Source organism: Schistocerca gregaria, chromosome 2 (assembly GCF_023897955.1).
Source record: "Schistocerca gregaria isolate iqSchGreg1 chromosome 2, iqSchGreg1.2, whole genome shotgun sequence".
Taxonomy (NCBI): domain Eukaryota; kingdom Metazoa; phylum Arthropoda; class Insecta; order Orthoptera; family Acrididae; genus Schistocerca; species Schistocerca gregaria.
The window spans coordinates 358213387-358229529 of NC_064921.1; the positions used below are offsets into that span (position 1 = coordinate 358213387).

At 39.7% G+C, this 16143-nt stretch overlaps 2 protein-coding genes across 2 annotated transcripts in view; one reads left to right on the forward strand and one right to left on the reverse strand.

The window, feature by feature from the left end:
* Positions 1 to 3091, forward strand: part of LOC126337062 (circadian clock-controlled protein daywake-like) — a 65696-nt gene extending 62605 nt beyond the window's left edge. The window contains exon 6 of the mRNA XM_050001391.1: positions 2798 to 3091. Within this exon, the coding sequence (XP_049857348.1) occupies positions 2798 to 2949 (152 nt within the window). The 3' untranslated portion in view covers positions 2950 to 3091. The remainder of the gene's footprint in view (positions 1 to 2797) is intronic.
* Positions 3092 to 11963: 8872 nt separating this feature from the next.
* Positions 11964 to 16143, reverse strand: part of LOC126337063 (general transcription factor 3C polypeptide 1) — a 333645-nt gene continuing 329465 nt past the window's right edge. The window contains exons 32-33 of the mRNA XM_050001392.1: positions 12439 to 12529; positions 11964 to 12274 (exon numbers count right to left, since the gene is read on the reverse strand). Coding sequence (XP_049857349.1) covers positions 12153 to 12274; positions 12439 to 12529 — 213 coding nt within the window. The 3' untranslated portion in view covers positions 11964 to 12152. The remainder of the gene's footprint in view (positions 12275 to 12438; positions 12530 to 16143) is intronic.

Here is a 16143-nt window from a genome sequence, read left to right on the forward strand (position 1 = left end):
TACGCATGGTGCACAGTACAGCAGTCTGAAGTGGTCAACCGCAACCTTGATAATGAGTCTGTCTGCCCTAACATTGCCATGCAATCTATTATCAGGCCACTGTCACATATACAGGCCCCAAAAAACTGGATATTGCACTATTTGACCAACTGGCCATATAAAGACCCACAGTGTGGATACTTTGAAATTGTGACAGATGCTGATACCGCTGCCTCACAGGAGTATGCAGAATTTACATGGCCTTCACATTGTTCTCTCATAATCTGACACTGCTCCCTTCCTTTATATACACCATCAGGACTGGTAGCAACACTAAACATGAACAGCACTAATGCACTTTGGTAGATCTCACAGAGAATTGCAAATCTGATCATTTATATGCATGCTATTGTTGTGTAAGTGTACGATATTACATTGACATCCGACCATGTCTTCTGGATGCTTCACATTTTTTATCAGGCAGCGTATGTATGACTGCTGCAACAATAGTTCTCACACTAGTTCTGCTTCTGCATTACTGTTATTAGCAATGCTTACTGGAACATGAAATGCTGCACTTGGCACTTCTTTAATGATGCTGACAGAGATTTTCCTGTTCCTAGAGAAATGCACTCACATTTAGTCGAAGGTACATTGACTTGGAATGGTGTAATTGCATTGCTATTTGGTTCGCACATTACCTGATAGACAATAAAATTGCTTTGAATGTTTCTTTCAGAGTTTCCATTGCAGCCATAATAATTGTTATGAAATTGGGTTTCTCTTTCTGTTACACTGACCTGAGTGTGGGTAGCAACCAGAAAACTTCATGGCATTTTCCTCTGTTCCTTACACTTGCATTTGTCACATATTTATCTTGGTCTGTCCCAAAGTCAATAACAACTTCTCCACAATGATGCACCCGATTGCCAATTAAGCCTGTAACTGTGCAGTTTGGCTGCTGCGAACTTTCTTCCTTGACTATATGGCACCACATCAAAGAAATCTGAGGCCCTGTGTTGACAAGGAGGTGGAGGTTTTGCACATGGTCAACTGAATTAATGAGTTGACATTTGGAACTGCCTCCAGTGGAGCAATGATCCATTTTGCAATCAATTTGAGGTCTCCATAGCTCATCAACAAATTGTATTCTCATTTCTATTTCTTCTTCAAATGTCTCGCAAGATGCCAATCTTACTGCTCAGCTGACTACAGTCTGCAGCCCAAAACAAAATGTATGTTTTGCCCTTTGTCCAGCTTCAAACAATTTTGCCTCACTGTGTGAATTGTTCTTACTGAACTCATAGGTGTTAGCATTAATCTTCCTAATGTTACTAACAAAATGCTAAATGGATTTTTCATCCAAAATACATGTGCTGTTGAGTTATTCCCTGTAAAACCTTGCATGTTGTATCATACATAATAAAACAGACTGTATCATCTTGGATTCACAATTTTGCCACAATTATTTTGTCACAGTTTCTCCATGATCCTAAACTTTCTGCATTCCCCAGTTTACTACAAACTCATGAACATTCATATGTGATCTTCTATGAAAAAACTGGAATCATAGGGATCAAAGAAAAATTCTTAACTAACCTTGAATCCATTGCACTTTCATCGATTATACACTGAGGGCTGCTGTTTACTCAACTCACTTCTATCCTATCTTCTGCATCTGAATTTAAGTGCTGAATTTCTGAACTAATTGCTCTATAACAGTTTGTAAATCTGCACATTGCGTGCGTCTGTAATGACTGATTACCGACTACTCAAATTATGACATTTTCCATTATTGCTATTTGCAAACATGCCCAGTAACGCCAGTATCAGCAGCTGTTCTACCTTTAGTGCTGGGTCTCATTCCACTGCATTGCTGAAGAAAAGTGCTCAGGTGGAAGAATATAGTTTGCTTCAGCCCTGTGTACATTCTACATACAGATACCATACACGATCTTTCACAAAGGATACCAGTCACTGCTAGACCACATGGAACAGTGATGGGTAAAAGATCACTGAGGATCCCACACTGGACATAATTTTATAAGGAATTTATATCAGAACAAGCAGTGGTGGGGTGTGGGGTCAAGAATAATGAGTAAGTCATCAATGCCAATAGCCATATCACAGTCAATTGCACATGCCTTTATTTTACCACAAGACATATATACATAAATACATACATCCATGCAAGCAGTAGAGGCCTAGCCAATCTACTGACTTAAACCCAGCATGAGCATTACTGGAGGTGATGACAGCACAACAAACAGCTTCAACTCTGCAAGGGCAGCTTTCATTCCCTGCAAATGGACTTATGTGACACAGGAATGTATGAACTAAGTGCCACTAGATGAATTCTCTTGCACCCTTCTTCTGTAGGCTCTGACATACCATTCATTAATGACTGCTGAGTGCTGAATAAGATGTTTATTGTAAAATGTAAACTTTCACAGTGGAAACTGCAAAACCTATTCAATTTTTAGTATATTGTGCAGTGTTACCAATGATTCCTTTGAAAATTTACAAGTTAATGCTTGAGTCCACAGCATTGTAACTCATGAAATTATAGTAAGTTGTAAATTTTCACCCATTTTAAGTAACAACAGAGTACATGTGATTACATAAGAATCTAAGTGCAGTCTGCAATAGCTGCTTTTTTGTGTAAGTGTGTTCAATGATTTGTTAATATTCATTATGGCTCTTTCTTCATGGAATCTACAGAACATGAAGTGTAAATGAACTGAGCTGCATGTTCTACCTCAGTTTTTATGAATAAGTAATTCCATTATTAACTACTGCATTTCAATCTTATTTTCAGCAAATACTGCCAGCAACTTTATCAATGAGAACAAGAGACAAGTGTTTCAGATTATTAAACCCTTGGTTGATGACACTTTGGCTGCTGTGCTGACAGAATTTGCAAACAGCATACTGAGAACAATGACAATAGATGAGATTCTACCAGATTAAAGGAGAAAAAAATACTTATTTCATCACATCAACTTAATGAATGTAACTGTTATACTTCATTTGTGATGTGTATATTCATGTACCTTACAGTTAGCTGCCCATATAAATCATTAAATAAAAAAGCTCAGAGTGTCTTACATAACAGTTTTTAGGTTAAAAATATTGATGAATTGCAGTGTGTGTGTGTGTGTGTGTGTGTGTGTGTGTGTGTGTGTGTGTGTGTGTGTGTATTTTCTCCAATCTCTTCCTCTTCTCCTAAACCACTGGGCCTGTTTCAACTGAACTTGGTTCACACACCCCTTACTGGGATAAAAACCACCTACCTAACATACTGTAGTTCAGGAGACACGTTATAAACAATGAGATACTTGAAAAACTGCTAAATTTATTACTTTGGTGCTTTTAATTCTATTTGCAATAACATTTGCAGACAGTATCTACATATGCTGCTAAATACACCTACAAAATTATACCATGAAATCACACATAGTTCAGGAGATATGATGTCATGAACACTGAGATGCTTGAAAACTGCCACACTGCGCATGAAGTTTAAATTTATTACTTCTTTGCACTCTAGTGACAACGTATTTTGCAAAATATATCTACACATGACACAGAATGTTCATATACAAGTATATCACTGTATGGTACACAGTTCAAGAGATATGATGTTATGAACATTGAGATGCATGAAGTTTTAATACAGTTATTCGTTACTACTACGACATTCCTACGCCAGGCAGTGCTCTTGACAGCTTTCACCTGCTAAGTGCAAATGGCAGTAGGTGAAAACCTATGAAGAGGCATTGCTATAGAGAAGTTCATGTTGTGAAACAGCTGTCCCCAGCATACAGAAATTGTCTAGGATCATCTAACACTGAGCATACTGCAGGAGTACATATAAGGTTTCATTTCTAATAGAAAATTGGCAAAATGAGTATCTAGGCAATGCAGTGCTGATCAAATAGTGATAGTATAAACTAGTTCCATCTGGCTTCCTTCCACTTTCTAAGTATTGTGTACTCTCTCGGGAATGAAACATAAAAACCACAGAAATCTGAGAAAAATACACACTGCTTCTTTACACAGGTACTCATAGATGTATCTAGCACTTTGCAAACCCAAGTGTTTCTGTGAACTCAGTTGTTCACCAAGAATAACATGTTTGTAGCTTCAATCATTCATCTTGAGAGAAAAATATTATAAAAATGCAAATAGTTCTGCAACCTCTGTGAAAAATAGTTTTGATGCAAGTTTTCATGTGCTTCCACAAAAGCACGAGTCATGCTTATAATTTCACTTCAAATAGAAGAAAGTGATAAATGACATTTTTTTCATGGTCTCACCAAACTGTTATGAAAAGTAGGAAGGTAGGTTAGTGTTCAATACCCATTTACACTAAGTTTATTTGCACTAGATATAAATAGGTAAGGAAATGAGGCATGGGTTCCTTTGAATGAAATATCTAAACATTCATCTGAATTTATTTGGAAAACACTGAAGAACATGATTTAAAAATACTCCTCTGAATGATGTGTTATGTCAACTCACTTAGTACTGCTTCTAAAATCAAATTGCAGAGAATATCACTGTATAAAGTGATTGTGCTACCTCTGTTTCACAAGGAAATTGTAAGAGTGGAAATAAAATGCTTTGTTAGGCATCATTTGGTACTAACTGTATGTTCATATCAATGTCAACAGTGCTGAGGAGTGCTACACTCTTCCAAAGCAGCTTAAAGAGTAGGAAATGATAGTGGTATGCTTCAGGATCCAGTTTAATGAGGTGACTCAGTACAGCTACCAGGAATTTGAAGAATTAGATTTTTGCCATTAGCTGTACAAATTTATCATTTATTTTCTAACAGTATAGATTGTAGTGACCATCTTCACATAAAGAAAAAGAAAAGCTGTATACTGGATGGATATGCATTTTAAATTTCCACTGGATAATTTTACAACCATCAGAGTGATAAAATATTTACAGATCCACGTGCAAAAGGTCATGATTCAGATACTGGCACAAAACTGACTTCATTGTGATTAAACAGAATGATCTTTCTGTTTAAAATATTTTTTGGAGAATTTAAAAGCAAAGATGATGTCAAAATTAGGAGTGCAATCAGAAATCCACCAGCCAGAGAGTGGATTGGTGGAAAGAGCGCCTCTACCAGGGGAATGAACTGCATGTTTACTTGATAGAAGAATAAATGATTGTCAATGTCAAGGACATAGGGAATCCAGTGATAGAATCAGAGTTTGACAGAGTTTTAGAAGATTTGCAAGCACATATGGCAGGGGGGATTGATAACTTTCTGTTCAAATTCTCAAACAATTGGGGCAAGTGGCAATCCAAGGACCATTGAAGGTAGCGTGTAAAATCTATGAGATTAAAGGCATCCTATAAAACTGTCAGAAGAATATCATCCACACACTCCCAAAGATAGAAAGGTCAGATAAATGAGAGAAGTATCATGCAATCTTAAGCTCAAGCATCACAGTTGCTGACAAGAAAAATATACAAAGGAATCAATAAGAGAACTAAGGATTTGTTAAATTGTCTTTAGGAGAGGTAATGGTGTCAATGACAGATCTGACATTATGGAAGCAAGACTCAAGAAAAATCAAGACTTTTCATATGACCTGAAGACCTGGAAAAAGTGTCTGGCAGAGCAAAGTGGTGCAAATTGCTCAGATCCTCACAAAAAACAGGTATACACTATAAGGAGATATGTGTAATATCTACAATAATTAAGAGGAAGCAATAAGAACAGGAGATTAAGAGAGAAGTGCTCAAATTGTAATGGACATATGGCATGGAGGCAGCCATTCTCTTCTACCTATTGGTCAAATTGCATCGTTTCGAAGAAGCCATGAAGTAAAGTTTCAGAAGTAGGATTAAAATTCAAGGTGAAAGGCTATCAGTGATATGACTTACTGATGATTTTGTTATCCTCAGTGGACATTATGGCTAGCAGATGAGCCTTGATGATGTAGCATGGTGAGGCAGAAGGCAAAATGGTGTGATGCTCTTTACATGGTCACATGTCAATCATGTGTACTTTCAGTGGTCACCCAACAAGTGGCGGTAGCCACTGCTGGATGAGTCACCACCAGAGATGTAAACACCTAGTAACTTCCTCGGTATGTGGTGACTTATTGGCAGCTGTAAAAACTACGAGACTTGACATGCTGATGGGCCCTCACGAATGCGATGTCCATGGCACTGTCACTCCAAATGCTTGCTGGTTTCAGGTTACAGGGTCAGAAGTGACATGGATGGGGGCGAGCTTAGCATGGCTGGAGGTGTGGAGGCTCAAAACAGGGTGCCTGCTGGGCTTTTGATGGTGACAACACCATCTCCATATACTGGGTCCACACTGCACCATGATGTGGTAGGAGTGCTAGTGCTGGTGCTGCTGGGAACAGTTCTTGAGGTGGAGACCAAACGGTGCTACGGTGACCTGTGTGGCAACTGGAGACTGTAGAGTGGAGATGCAGAGCACTGTTGGGTGACGATAGTTGGGCTCCCTGTCAACAGCTGAGCTGATGTCATCACCTGCGAAAGCCTGACACCCCCACTCAGAAGGAGCAGGGGTACTCAGATGGGAAGACTGAAGATGAGGAAGAAGGGAGAGGTTATGAATCATTCATTGGTGGAGGGATTGTAACTGCTGGAGGCAATGGCAGCAGCCCCTACCCAGCAATGTGCAGGTGGAGCTGGTTGAAGTGGAGTGCAACTTGCTGTCTCCCACCTGCAGCACAAACACCTTATGTCCTGTCATTGGTGGACGACTGCTGGTACCCAACTGTCCTGATGACCACACACACAGGTCCAGACTGTGCTTCTTGGACATAACTTCAGTCTCAGTAGTGCTGGCCTCGGACGCAGAGCTGGCATCTGCAGGTGAAGCAGTGTGGGTGGTTGGCTGTCATGCACACACTCTGCCGGGCTCTTATCACCCTTTGGTGTAGCTCTGTAAGAAATTAAAAATTGAGTTAAAGCATCTTCCGATGTTCAGTCACTGATGTATGTGAGCATGTGAACTTTAAAGATGCACACCAGGTAATCAGGTTCACCATTCAATTGTGGATGAAAAGGCGGGGCCTGAACATGTTGGATACCAACCGTTACACGGAAGTTCCTAAAGATGTGTGATGGAAACTGGGGACCACTGTCAGTTACCAAAGTTCAGGAAATAGCTACAATCGAAAAGATTTTTGATAATGCTGTGACTGTGACAGTACTGTCCTAACATGGACCTGAGGCTGACTATAGATGGGAAGTGGGAATTTGCATGAATCTCAATGAGCCAATTTGATTCAGGAAAGAGGACAGTGAAGTCCAAACGGACCCGTTCCCATTGGTGTATGGGCATAGGCCATGGAAAGAAAGTCTTCTTGAGAGCCAGCTGCTATTCGGCACAGTTGTTGCACAAGTGGACCATCTGCTTTGTGTGTTTGTAGATTCCTGGCCAGCATACATGGCGCTGCACCAACATTTTTGTCCTGGGCAAACCCCAGTGGTCAGCATGGAGAAGCTGCAGAATGTCATTCACTAATGAGAGGAGTATAGCCATTTGTACTGACATATGTTCTGCACCCGGGAGCACAACACCACCAACCAAAAGCAACTGTTGTCAAGGTTGTAAACATTGATAAAGTGGATCCACCTTCCTTTGTGGTAGCTGCTCGGGCCATGCCCACAGAATGTTGTGAAGCACTTGTTGTAAGACAGTGTCCATACTTGGGGCTGCTGTGGTGCACTACCTGTAATGAGAAATATGTCGACTGTGACCTGTGCCTCCCATCGAGGTAGATACACAGAATTTCTTCTTCATTGGATGATGGATCAGGACCCACTAGTAGCTGAGAGAGAGCATCTGCATTTTCATGTTTATCCATGGTATGAAAATGAATTTCATAATCGGAACTGCTTAAGATGAGTGCATAGCACTGCAACCAGTGAGCCATTTTAACAGTGAGCTGTTATGAGGGTCTGAATAGTGAAATGAGCAGCTTGTAAAATGAAACTTCACCCAGTACAAGAAGTCATGGAATTACTTGTGTGCATGTATAATGGCTAAGGACTCTTTTTCAGTCTGGGAATACTTCCTTTAAACTGCCATCAGTGTTTTGGAGATGTAAGCTACTGGTTGCTCAGTTTCATCAGCATACTGATGTGCCAGGACAGCCACAATCCAATAGTCTGAGGTGACAGCTGCAACCACCAACTGTTCGCCAGGCTAAAAGGCAGCAAAATATTCAACTGCTGGCTGAAGGAACTGAAATTTGTCAAGGTTACAATAACCTTCATCATGGAGTGTGTAGAACAGTGTACACAGGTCCTGGAGGTGTGCCTCAGTGGAAGTTCCAGTTACTACAATGTCATCAAGATAATTGATACAGCATGGTATATTTTGCATTAATTGTTCAAGAAGTTATTGAAACAGAGCAGGAGCATTTGTAATCCAGAATACAAAAGGAGTGTTGACTGGCAGGAGATACTGTGACTCTTCATCACGCAGAAGTCACAGTTAGGTTTTGGCCAAGACAGTTTTCAAGTAATATCTTCCAGTAGTGAGTGTGGCCATTAATTGATTTGGATGTGGTACTGGATATGAATCAATGTGAGTCTGTTTATTTACTGAGATTTTGAAGTCATCAAGTAGTTGCACTTTTCTGGATGGCTTCTTGGTGACTAGCCATGGCATTGTTCACTGACTAGATACAACTGGTTCAGTGATATCCAGCTGTGTTAGTCTACGTTCTTCTTTAACCTGGTGGCAGAAAGCTAATGGGAAAGGGCATATTTTGCGACAGCCAGGATGAGCTGAAGGTTTAAGCATGATGTTGGCTGTGAACCCCTTGCACCACAAAGTCCAGGAGAGAAGATGTCAGCAAATTCCTCACATAATGCCTTTCAGTCCTAAAAGGACACTTCATCTGATACTAAGTTAACAGTATCTCTGATTGTAAAACCAAATGACTCACAGATCTTCTGCTGAGCTGCTATCTACTATCAGAAAAGTTGTTTGTCAAATGGCACTTTTATAATTAGTGTCAAACATGAACTGACCACTGATAGGAGTGATTTGCCTATTGTAGTTTACCAAACATCGAGCTGCCGAAGACCCAGTTGAGCATTGATGTGCACTGCAATAAACCATTTGTAGCATTTGTAACTGCTGCTAATGATTAAGTTTATGTCCATAGGCTGTTGTCGCTGCTACCCACAATTAATTATAGAAGACTGACTTACTACTGCAATGTGTCCCGACTTACTGCACTTGTGACAAGTTGCCCAATGATGGGGGCAGTCTTCCCAAGAATGTTTCTTAAAACGCACTGAGCGAGATGGAAATGGATGGCAGGCTGCGGCCTTTTTATGTGTAGGCTGTATTGTCACTACATCCACATTGTCAAAGTCTACTGATGCCTGGTGCCTACATCCTAACATGCTGACAGCTACAATGTCCACCCATGTTTCTAATTGCTGGCCTGCTGCAAGTCAAACTTTGAAAGCCTGCATGATAGCTAGAACTTGTTCAAGTGTTATGTTGATTATTGAAACATGAGAAATTTTCACAACCAGAAAAGTTTCCTGCTTATCATCGCATATCTCAAAGACTATTACACAAAAAAAAAAAAAAGAATCTTCATGTCTAAACAAAATAAAATACATTTAAAATGCAGTCTAACTTACCACAAGGAGATGATGGGAGATGGCTGAACAGTATTCTTTAACCCCACAACATGGAAGAGAAATTGCTTGAAATTAAGTCACAAACACAAGATTTAATGGAAATAAGATGTTCATTACAGTACACTATATACTATATGTTAAACAATGGGAAAAGACCACTCAATTTAGAGTCAGAGTCAGTGGACCTATCAGTGTTGCTGCTCATAGTGATAGATATTATCAAGTCTTCACGGCACTGTTGCAACACATCTTCATTTTTCCATGCTTGCTGTATCATTCTTTTAAGGCAATACACTATTTTTTCCTGTCTTCTGGTGTCACTTTTTTCAACTGCTCCCTTCAAAAGCCATTCCACTTTGGTCAATGTAAACTTTTTATTTTCTACAGCAATGTGATGTTTAACCTGAGCCCAAATCATTTCTATTGTGTTGTAGTGACAACGATAGGGAGACAATCTGAGCTTTTATGTCTGCTTTTTTGGTTCTTTGGATTGTGTTGCGACACAGGTTCTAATAATTCTGCCATTGTCAAGTTACTGTTAACCTACCTACATCTTCCATTTCTCTAGGTAGCAGACAATGCTGTTTTTCTCCATTGCCTTTGTGTGTGCCTTGTCTTGTATAGCTAAATGATATGGAGCATTATCCATGACAATTATAGAGTTTTTTTTTTATTATGTATTGAATCACAATGTCTACAAACCACTTCACAAAAGTATTGTGGTTCATATCTTCATGGCAGCAGAGGTTTTTTTGAAATGAATAACAGAAGACTATTGGAAATGAAACCTTTTGAATTTCTGGCATGTGCTACAATTATTCTTTTTCCGCTGCTGATCAAAGCTGCTGTACTAAAGCTGCTGGTATTGTCTGTCCAGTCTTTTTGTAAACTCTGTTCCACATTCACCTGTTTCAAGTCAAACAATACTGTCAAAATTGGTCCCTACTAACTCTCTAAGAAAGCAGCATTGCCAGGCTGGAATATCTTGACATTCAATATATAACTTGAACCCAGAAATGGATTTATAGTAGAATCCTAACTTTTTCACGAGTAGTAATGAGGATGATTTACTAAAGTGAAACAGGTCCTCTGCTGCTACATGGGTAGGATGTAGCTTTTTGAGTATCGGATACTCCTTCCTTGAGTGAGATCCATATATATAACGATGAATTGCATCTTCCTGAAAAGAATCGAGATCTGTGACACTCTTCTTGAGGCACCTCTTCTTCCCATGTGTCTTCAATTTGGATAACTCATCTGATTCTTCTTTCATGAATTTCTCCTTGCAGTTTCTTATCAGTGATCATTCGCTGGTTTGTAGAGCAGCTGTAGTTCACTCTACCACTTTTTCAAAGGAACTATAGCTGTTTCTGCAGCTTCTCAGTCCACTCATATTTTGACTCCTTTCATCATATATTGCAAGGTATGCGAAACTAAATGTCACACAAATCTCTCACTACAATGGCCACCTGAGGACTGGCTGGCACAGTGCTTTAGGCACCACAGCATAGTGGAAGTGGCAGAGCAGTTGGGAGTCAACAGTGCCAGGCTTCCAATGATGTATTGCTGTTAAGTGACAACTAATTTAAGTCCGACTATGAATCTTATCAATATAATTGTGATGTTTTTAATGATGAAGTATTTTTGTTTTGAATGGTTATTGTATACAGAAATAAAATATATGAAATGTTGTTTAACAGAAGCATTGTATTTATTTTTAAAGCTGGGTGGTGGATTTTGTGCTGTCAACTTCCAGCAATAATTGTAGCACTTCAACAAACAAAGTTTGATCAGTAGAGATTGGAGAGTGTGCTGAAATAATTAGGTGAGCAAAACTGAAAAACAGGAAGTCTTAGTTCCCAATCAGAATTTACTTTGCCACAGGAACATCACACTCCATTTCAAATATACTGAGGCAATTTTTTAATTTCTAATTCCCTTCAATCTTTCAGAAATCCTCTTTGCTTCCCTTGCTCATTTAGCTTTCTTTTTTTCCTCCAGTTCTGTCTAAAGTGTGTGTAATACTTACTATATTGCAAAACAAGTGTATCAGTTAGTCATCAGATGCACATGGAAAAAGGTGGGTTACATCTAATTTTTAAGTTGATCATCAATAGTTAATTAGCACATTGTTCCATAGATCAAATTCACAATATGGAATATTTCAACAGAACAAACATAAAACATGCCAACTTCAAAAAATATAGAAAAAATGATATTTATATCGCTACATTTGAGCATTTTCAGTTAGTTATCTTCATTCAATAATTTCCCTGTGGTATAGCCGGAGTTGTTAAAGAATGAAGTATGATAATGTAATGGTCTTTATTTATTTACACAGAGTTGCAATTAAATTAGCCTACAATGAATTGGATTATAAATCCTACTGTACACAGTATAAATATGCATTACATATGTCACCAAAAGTAGAAAAAATAACATATACATTGAAAAAAAAGATAAATAAATTTGAGGACACTCATAATGAGTTAGTGCTAACAACTTAAGAAGTCCTTTGAATATGTCTTCTTTCCAATGAACTGTCCCAATCTTGTAACAGCATCTGGTTGTGGATCAACTATGATATCAGCACTACTTTCACTTCCATCAGCAGGCACTGTAAGCAATTGTATGTAAATTACAGATAGGTACAAACTTTGTTTTTGAGGTTATTTAAACAAAGAAAACTTGTTCCCAGGAAGGTGATATCACACCACTACTAGAAAAAAAATTATATGAATGGTATTAAGAATAAATAACAGCTACCATCAATGGACTCACATATAGTTATATTTGATGGTGATGAAAATAATGTAGCTGGCCATGATTTATGAATGGTGTACATCTTAACACAGCCAATCTTCCACAGAATCTAGAACACAAAGAATACTTTACATATTACAGGAATAAATGAATCAGTATATAATAAACTATTGAGAATGAAAAGCTGCTAGCCACAAGTAACCTATGCCACCCATTTCTTCATTATAACACATATTTACGTATCTTAAGATTTTTCAAGAAAAAATTATTTTTATGACATTGTCAAAATCACACCAGAAGTTCTGTTTTTCAAATTGAAACAAAAGGAAAGATGGTTGTAGGGAACTACCTATATACACTATATTTTATCATTTCATCTACAAAGTCTATCTATGGAAATCCTAAGTACTCCATATGAGTTCTACACAAGAAGATCAAACAAAATGCATCTCTTATCTTTCACCAATTTGCCAGAAATACAAGAGAGATGTAATTTGAGAAGCTCAAGCTGAAAAATGAAACTGCAAGAACAGGAAACTGACAAGAATAATTTTTAGAAAGCTCCCCCTTCCAAAATCATGCACTTTTTACATGACATTCTAGGGCTGCTATGCTGACCTCCATTCCTTTTCCTGTACTTAAAAGTAATGGGTGTTTAGAAAGGCAACTTATAAGTACCCAAAAAATTGTGCTATACTGAGATTGTACTATTTCCCCACGTAATTACTGCCTTCCACAATTAAATTTTGCTATCACTTGGAAAACATCTTTATAGTCACATTTTGTTTGTTTTTGAAAAAAAAAAGTATGTCTCTCCCTTCATTATTACTGCAAATCCTCCTAACACTATCTGTGTATCTTAAAAACATAAACAGTCAATAGTAGCAAGGGTTGTACTGTAAGAAGAATTACTTAGGATTTAATTTCAATCATTTAATAATATTAATAATAATAATAATCAGTAAAAAAAAAGAAAAAAAATGTTGTGTGACAGGAGAGCTCCTGTCAGTAGAATTCTCAGTTGATGGTAACAAATGGTATATTTTACTTCATTTTTCTATTTATACTAACTAAATCCCATAAGAATGTTAGTGTATGTTTCTCAGGAGAATGCAACAATGCGTCAGTCTTGAAGCCAGGCTCACAATATCAAAAGGAGACATTAATACAAGCAAGAATCTTTTTACCATCAGCACGAGAATGAGAAAATAGAATTTCAAAACTGTCCATAAAGTGACCTCCATTTGCCACATTTGTTTTGCTGTCTTACCAGTAATGAAATTGTAGTACATGTAGTGCTGGACCCCTGCATATTCAGCCAACACCTTCACAGATGTGCTTTGTGGGAGAGGCACAGTCTTATGAGGTTGTTTATCAACAGAATTTTCATGGGGCTGTTTACTGCTAAGCCTCCTGCGGTCCCCATAACATCTGGGGGCACAAGTTGTGCCAATACATGGTGCGCAATTCATGGTAAACAGCACTTGCTGCTCAACCCTTCTACAGTCAGTTCAAGTCTGGGCTCCAGACTTAGTATAAACAGCCTTGAGTCTATGCTTTGAACCACAATGCCTGCTACTGCTGCTGCCCATCAAACAGTGCTCTCTCATGCTTTCATCTCAACCATCAGCACTGAACATCTGTCAGTCACTCCCGAAGACCGGACCTGCAGTTTGACGGCCCACAAGCACACAGCCATATAGTACTGTGCTGCTGATTATCCTTGGCATCTCCTGGCTCCTCACCAATATCGATGATAGTAGACTCTGACACAGTACACACCCACTACACATAACTGAGATGGACTTTTAAGGTTTACTCAGCTGTGGTCTTTAGTTCTCTAAGGTGTACTGAGCTTAGTTCACAGTTAATAAACAAGGGTTGTCATTGCAATGTGTGAATTCGATCACTACCAGTCACACCACTAGGCCAAGAATACAGCAGTGACAATGAAGTTAATGGTTTCGTGTTACAGTGGTCTTCCCTCTTCCTCATGTACGAGGTGCATTCAAGTTCTAAGGCCTCCGATTTTTTTTCTCCAGACTGGAAAGAGATAGAAACATGCGCATTGTTTTAAAATGAGGCCGCGTTCATTGTCAATACGTCGCAGAGATGGCAGCACCGTACGGCAGATGGAATTTTACCGCCAGTGGTGAGAATGAGAACTGTTTTAAATACTTAAAATGGCGATGTTTTCCTTACTTGAACAGCGTGCAATGATTCATTTTCTGAATTTGCATGGTGTGAAACCAAGTGAAATTCATCAACAGTTGAAGGCGACATGTGGTGATGGGAGTTATGGATGTGTCGAAAGTGCGTTCGTGGGTGCGACAGTTTAATGAAGGCAGAACATCGTGTGACAAGAAAACGAAACAACCTTGGGCTCGCACAAGCCGGTCTGACGACATGATCGAGAAAGTGGAGAGAATTGTTTTGGGGGATCGCCGAATGCCTGTTCAACTGATCACCTCCAGAGTTGGCATTTCTGTGGGTTCTGTGCACACAATCCTGCATGATGGCCTGAAAATGCGAAAAGTGTCACGCAGGTGGGTGCCACGAATGCTGACGGGCGACCACGTGGCTGCCCGTGTGGCATGTTGCCAAGAAATGTTGACGCGCAACAACAGCATGAATGGCACTTTCTTTTCGTCCGTTGTGACAATGGATGAGATGTGGATGCCATTTTTCAATCCAGAAACAAAGCGCCAGTCAGCTCGATGGAAGCATACAGATTCACCGCCACCAAAAAAATTTCGGGTAACCGTCAGTGCTGAAAAAATGGTGTCCATGTTCTGGGACAGCGAGGGCGTAATCCTTACCCATTGTATTTCAAAGGGCACTACAGTAACAGGTGCAGCCTACGAAAATGTTTTAAAGAACAAATCCCTTCCTGCACTGCAACAAGGGCTGTGCGTGTGCTGTTTCACCAAGACAATGCACCCGCACATCGAGCTAACGTTACGCAACAGTTTCTTCGTGATAACAACTTTGAAGTGATTCCTCATGCTCTCTCCTCACCTGACCTGGCTCCTAGTGACTTTTGGCTTTTTCCAACAATGAAAGACACTCTCCGTGGCCGCACATTCACCAGCCGTGCTGCTATTGCCTCAGGGATTTTCCAGTGGTCAAAACAGACTCCTAAAGAAGCCTTCACCACTGCCATGGAATCATGGTGTCAGCGTTGTGAAAAATGTGTACGTCTGCAGGGCGATTACGTCGAGAAGTAACGCCAGTTTCATCGATTTTGGGTGAGTAGTTAATTAGAAAAAAAATTGGATGCCTTAGAACTTGAATGCACCTCATACTACAATGGCGCTGAGGATAAAGGTTTCATGTCTCACTGCTCTTCCATTGTCCCTATATACACTCCTGGAAATGGAAAAAAGAACACATTGACACCGGTGTGTCAGACCCACCATACTTGCTCCGGACACTGCGAGAGGGCTGTACAAGCAATGATCACACGCACGGCACAGCGGACACACCAGGAACCGCGGTGTTAGCCGTCGAATGGCGCTAGCTGCGCAGCATTTGTGCACCGTCGCCGTCAGTGTCAGCCAGTTTGCCATGGCATACGGAGCTCCATCGCAGTCTTTAACACTGGTAGCATGCCGCGACAGCGTAGACGCGAACCGTATGTGCAGTTGACGGACATTGAGCGAGGGCGTATAGTGGGCATGCGGGAGGCCGGGTGGACGTACCGCCGAATTGCTCAACACGTGG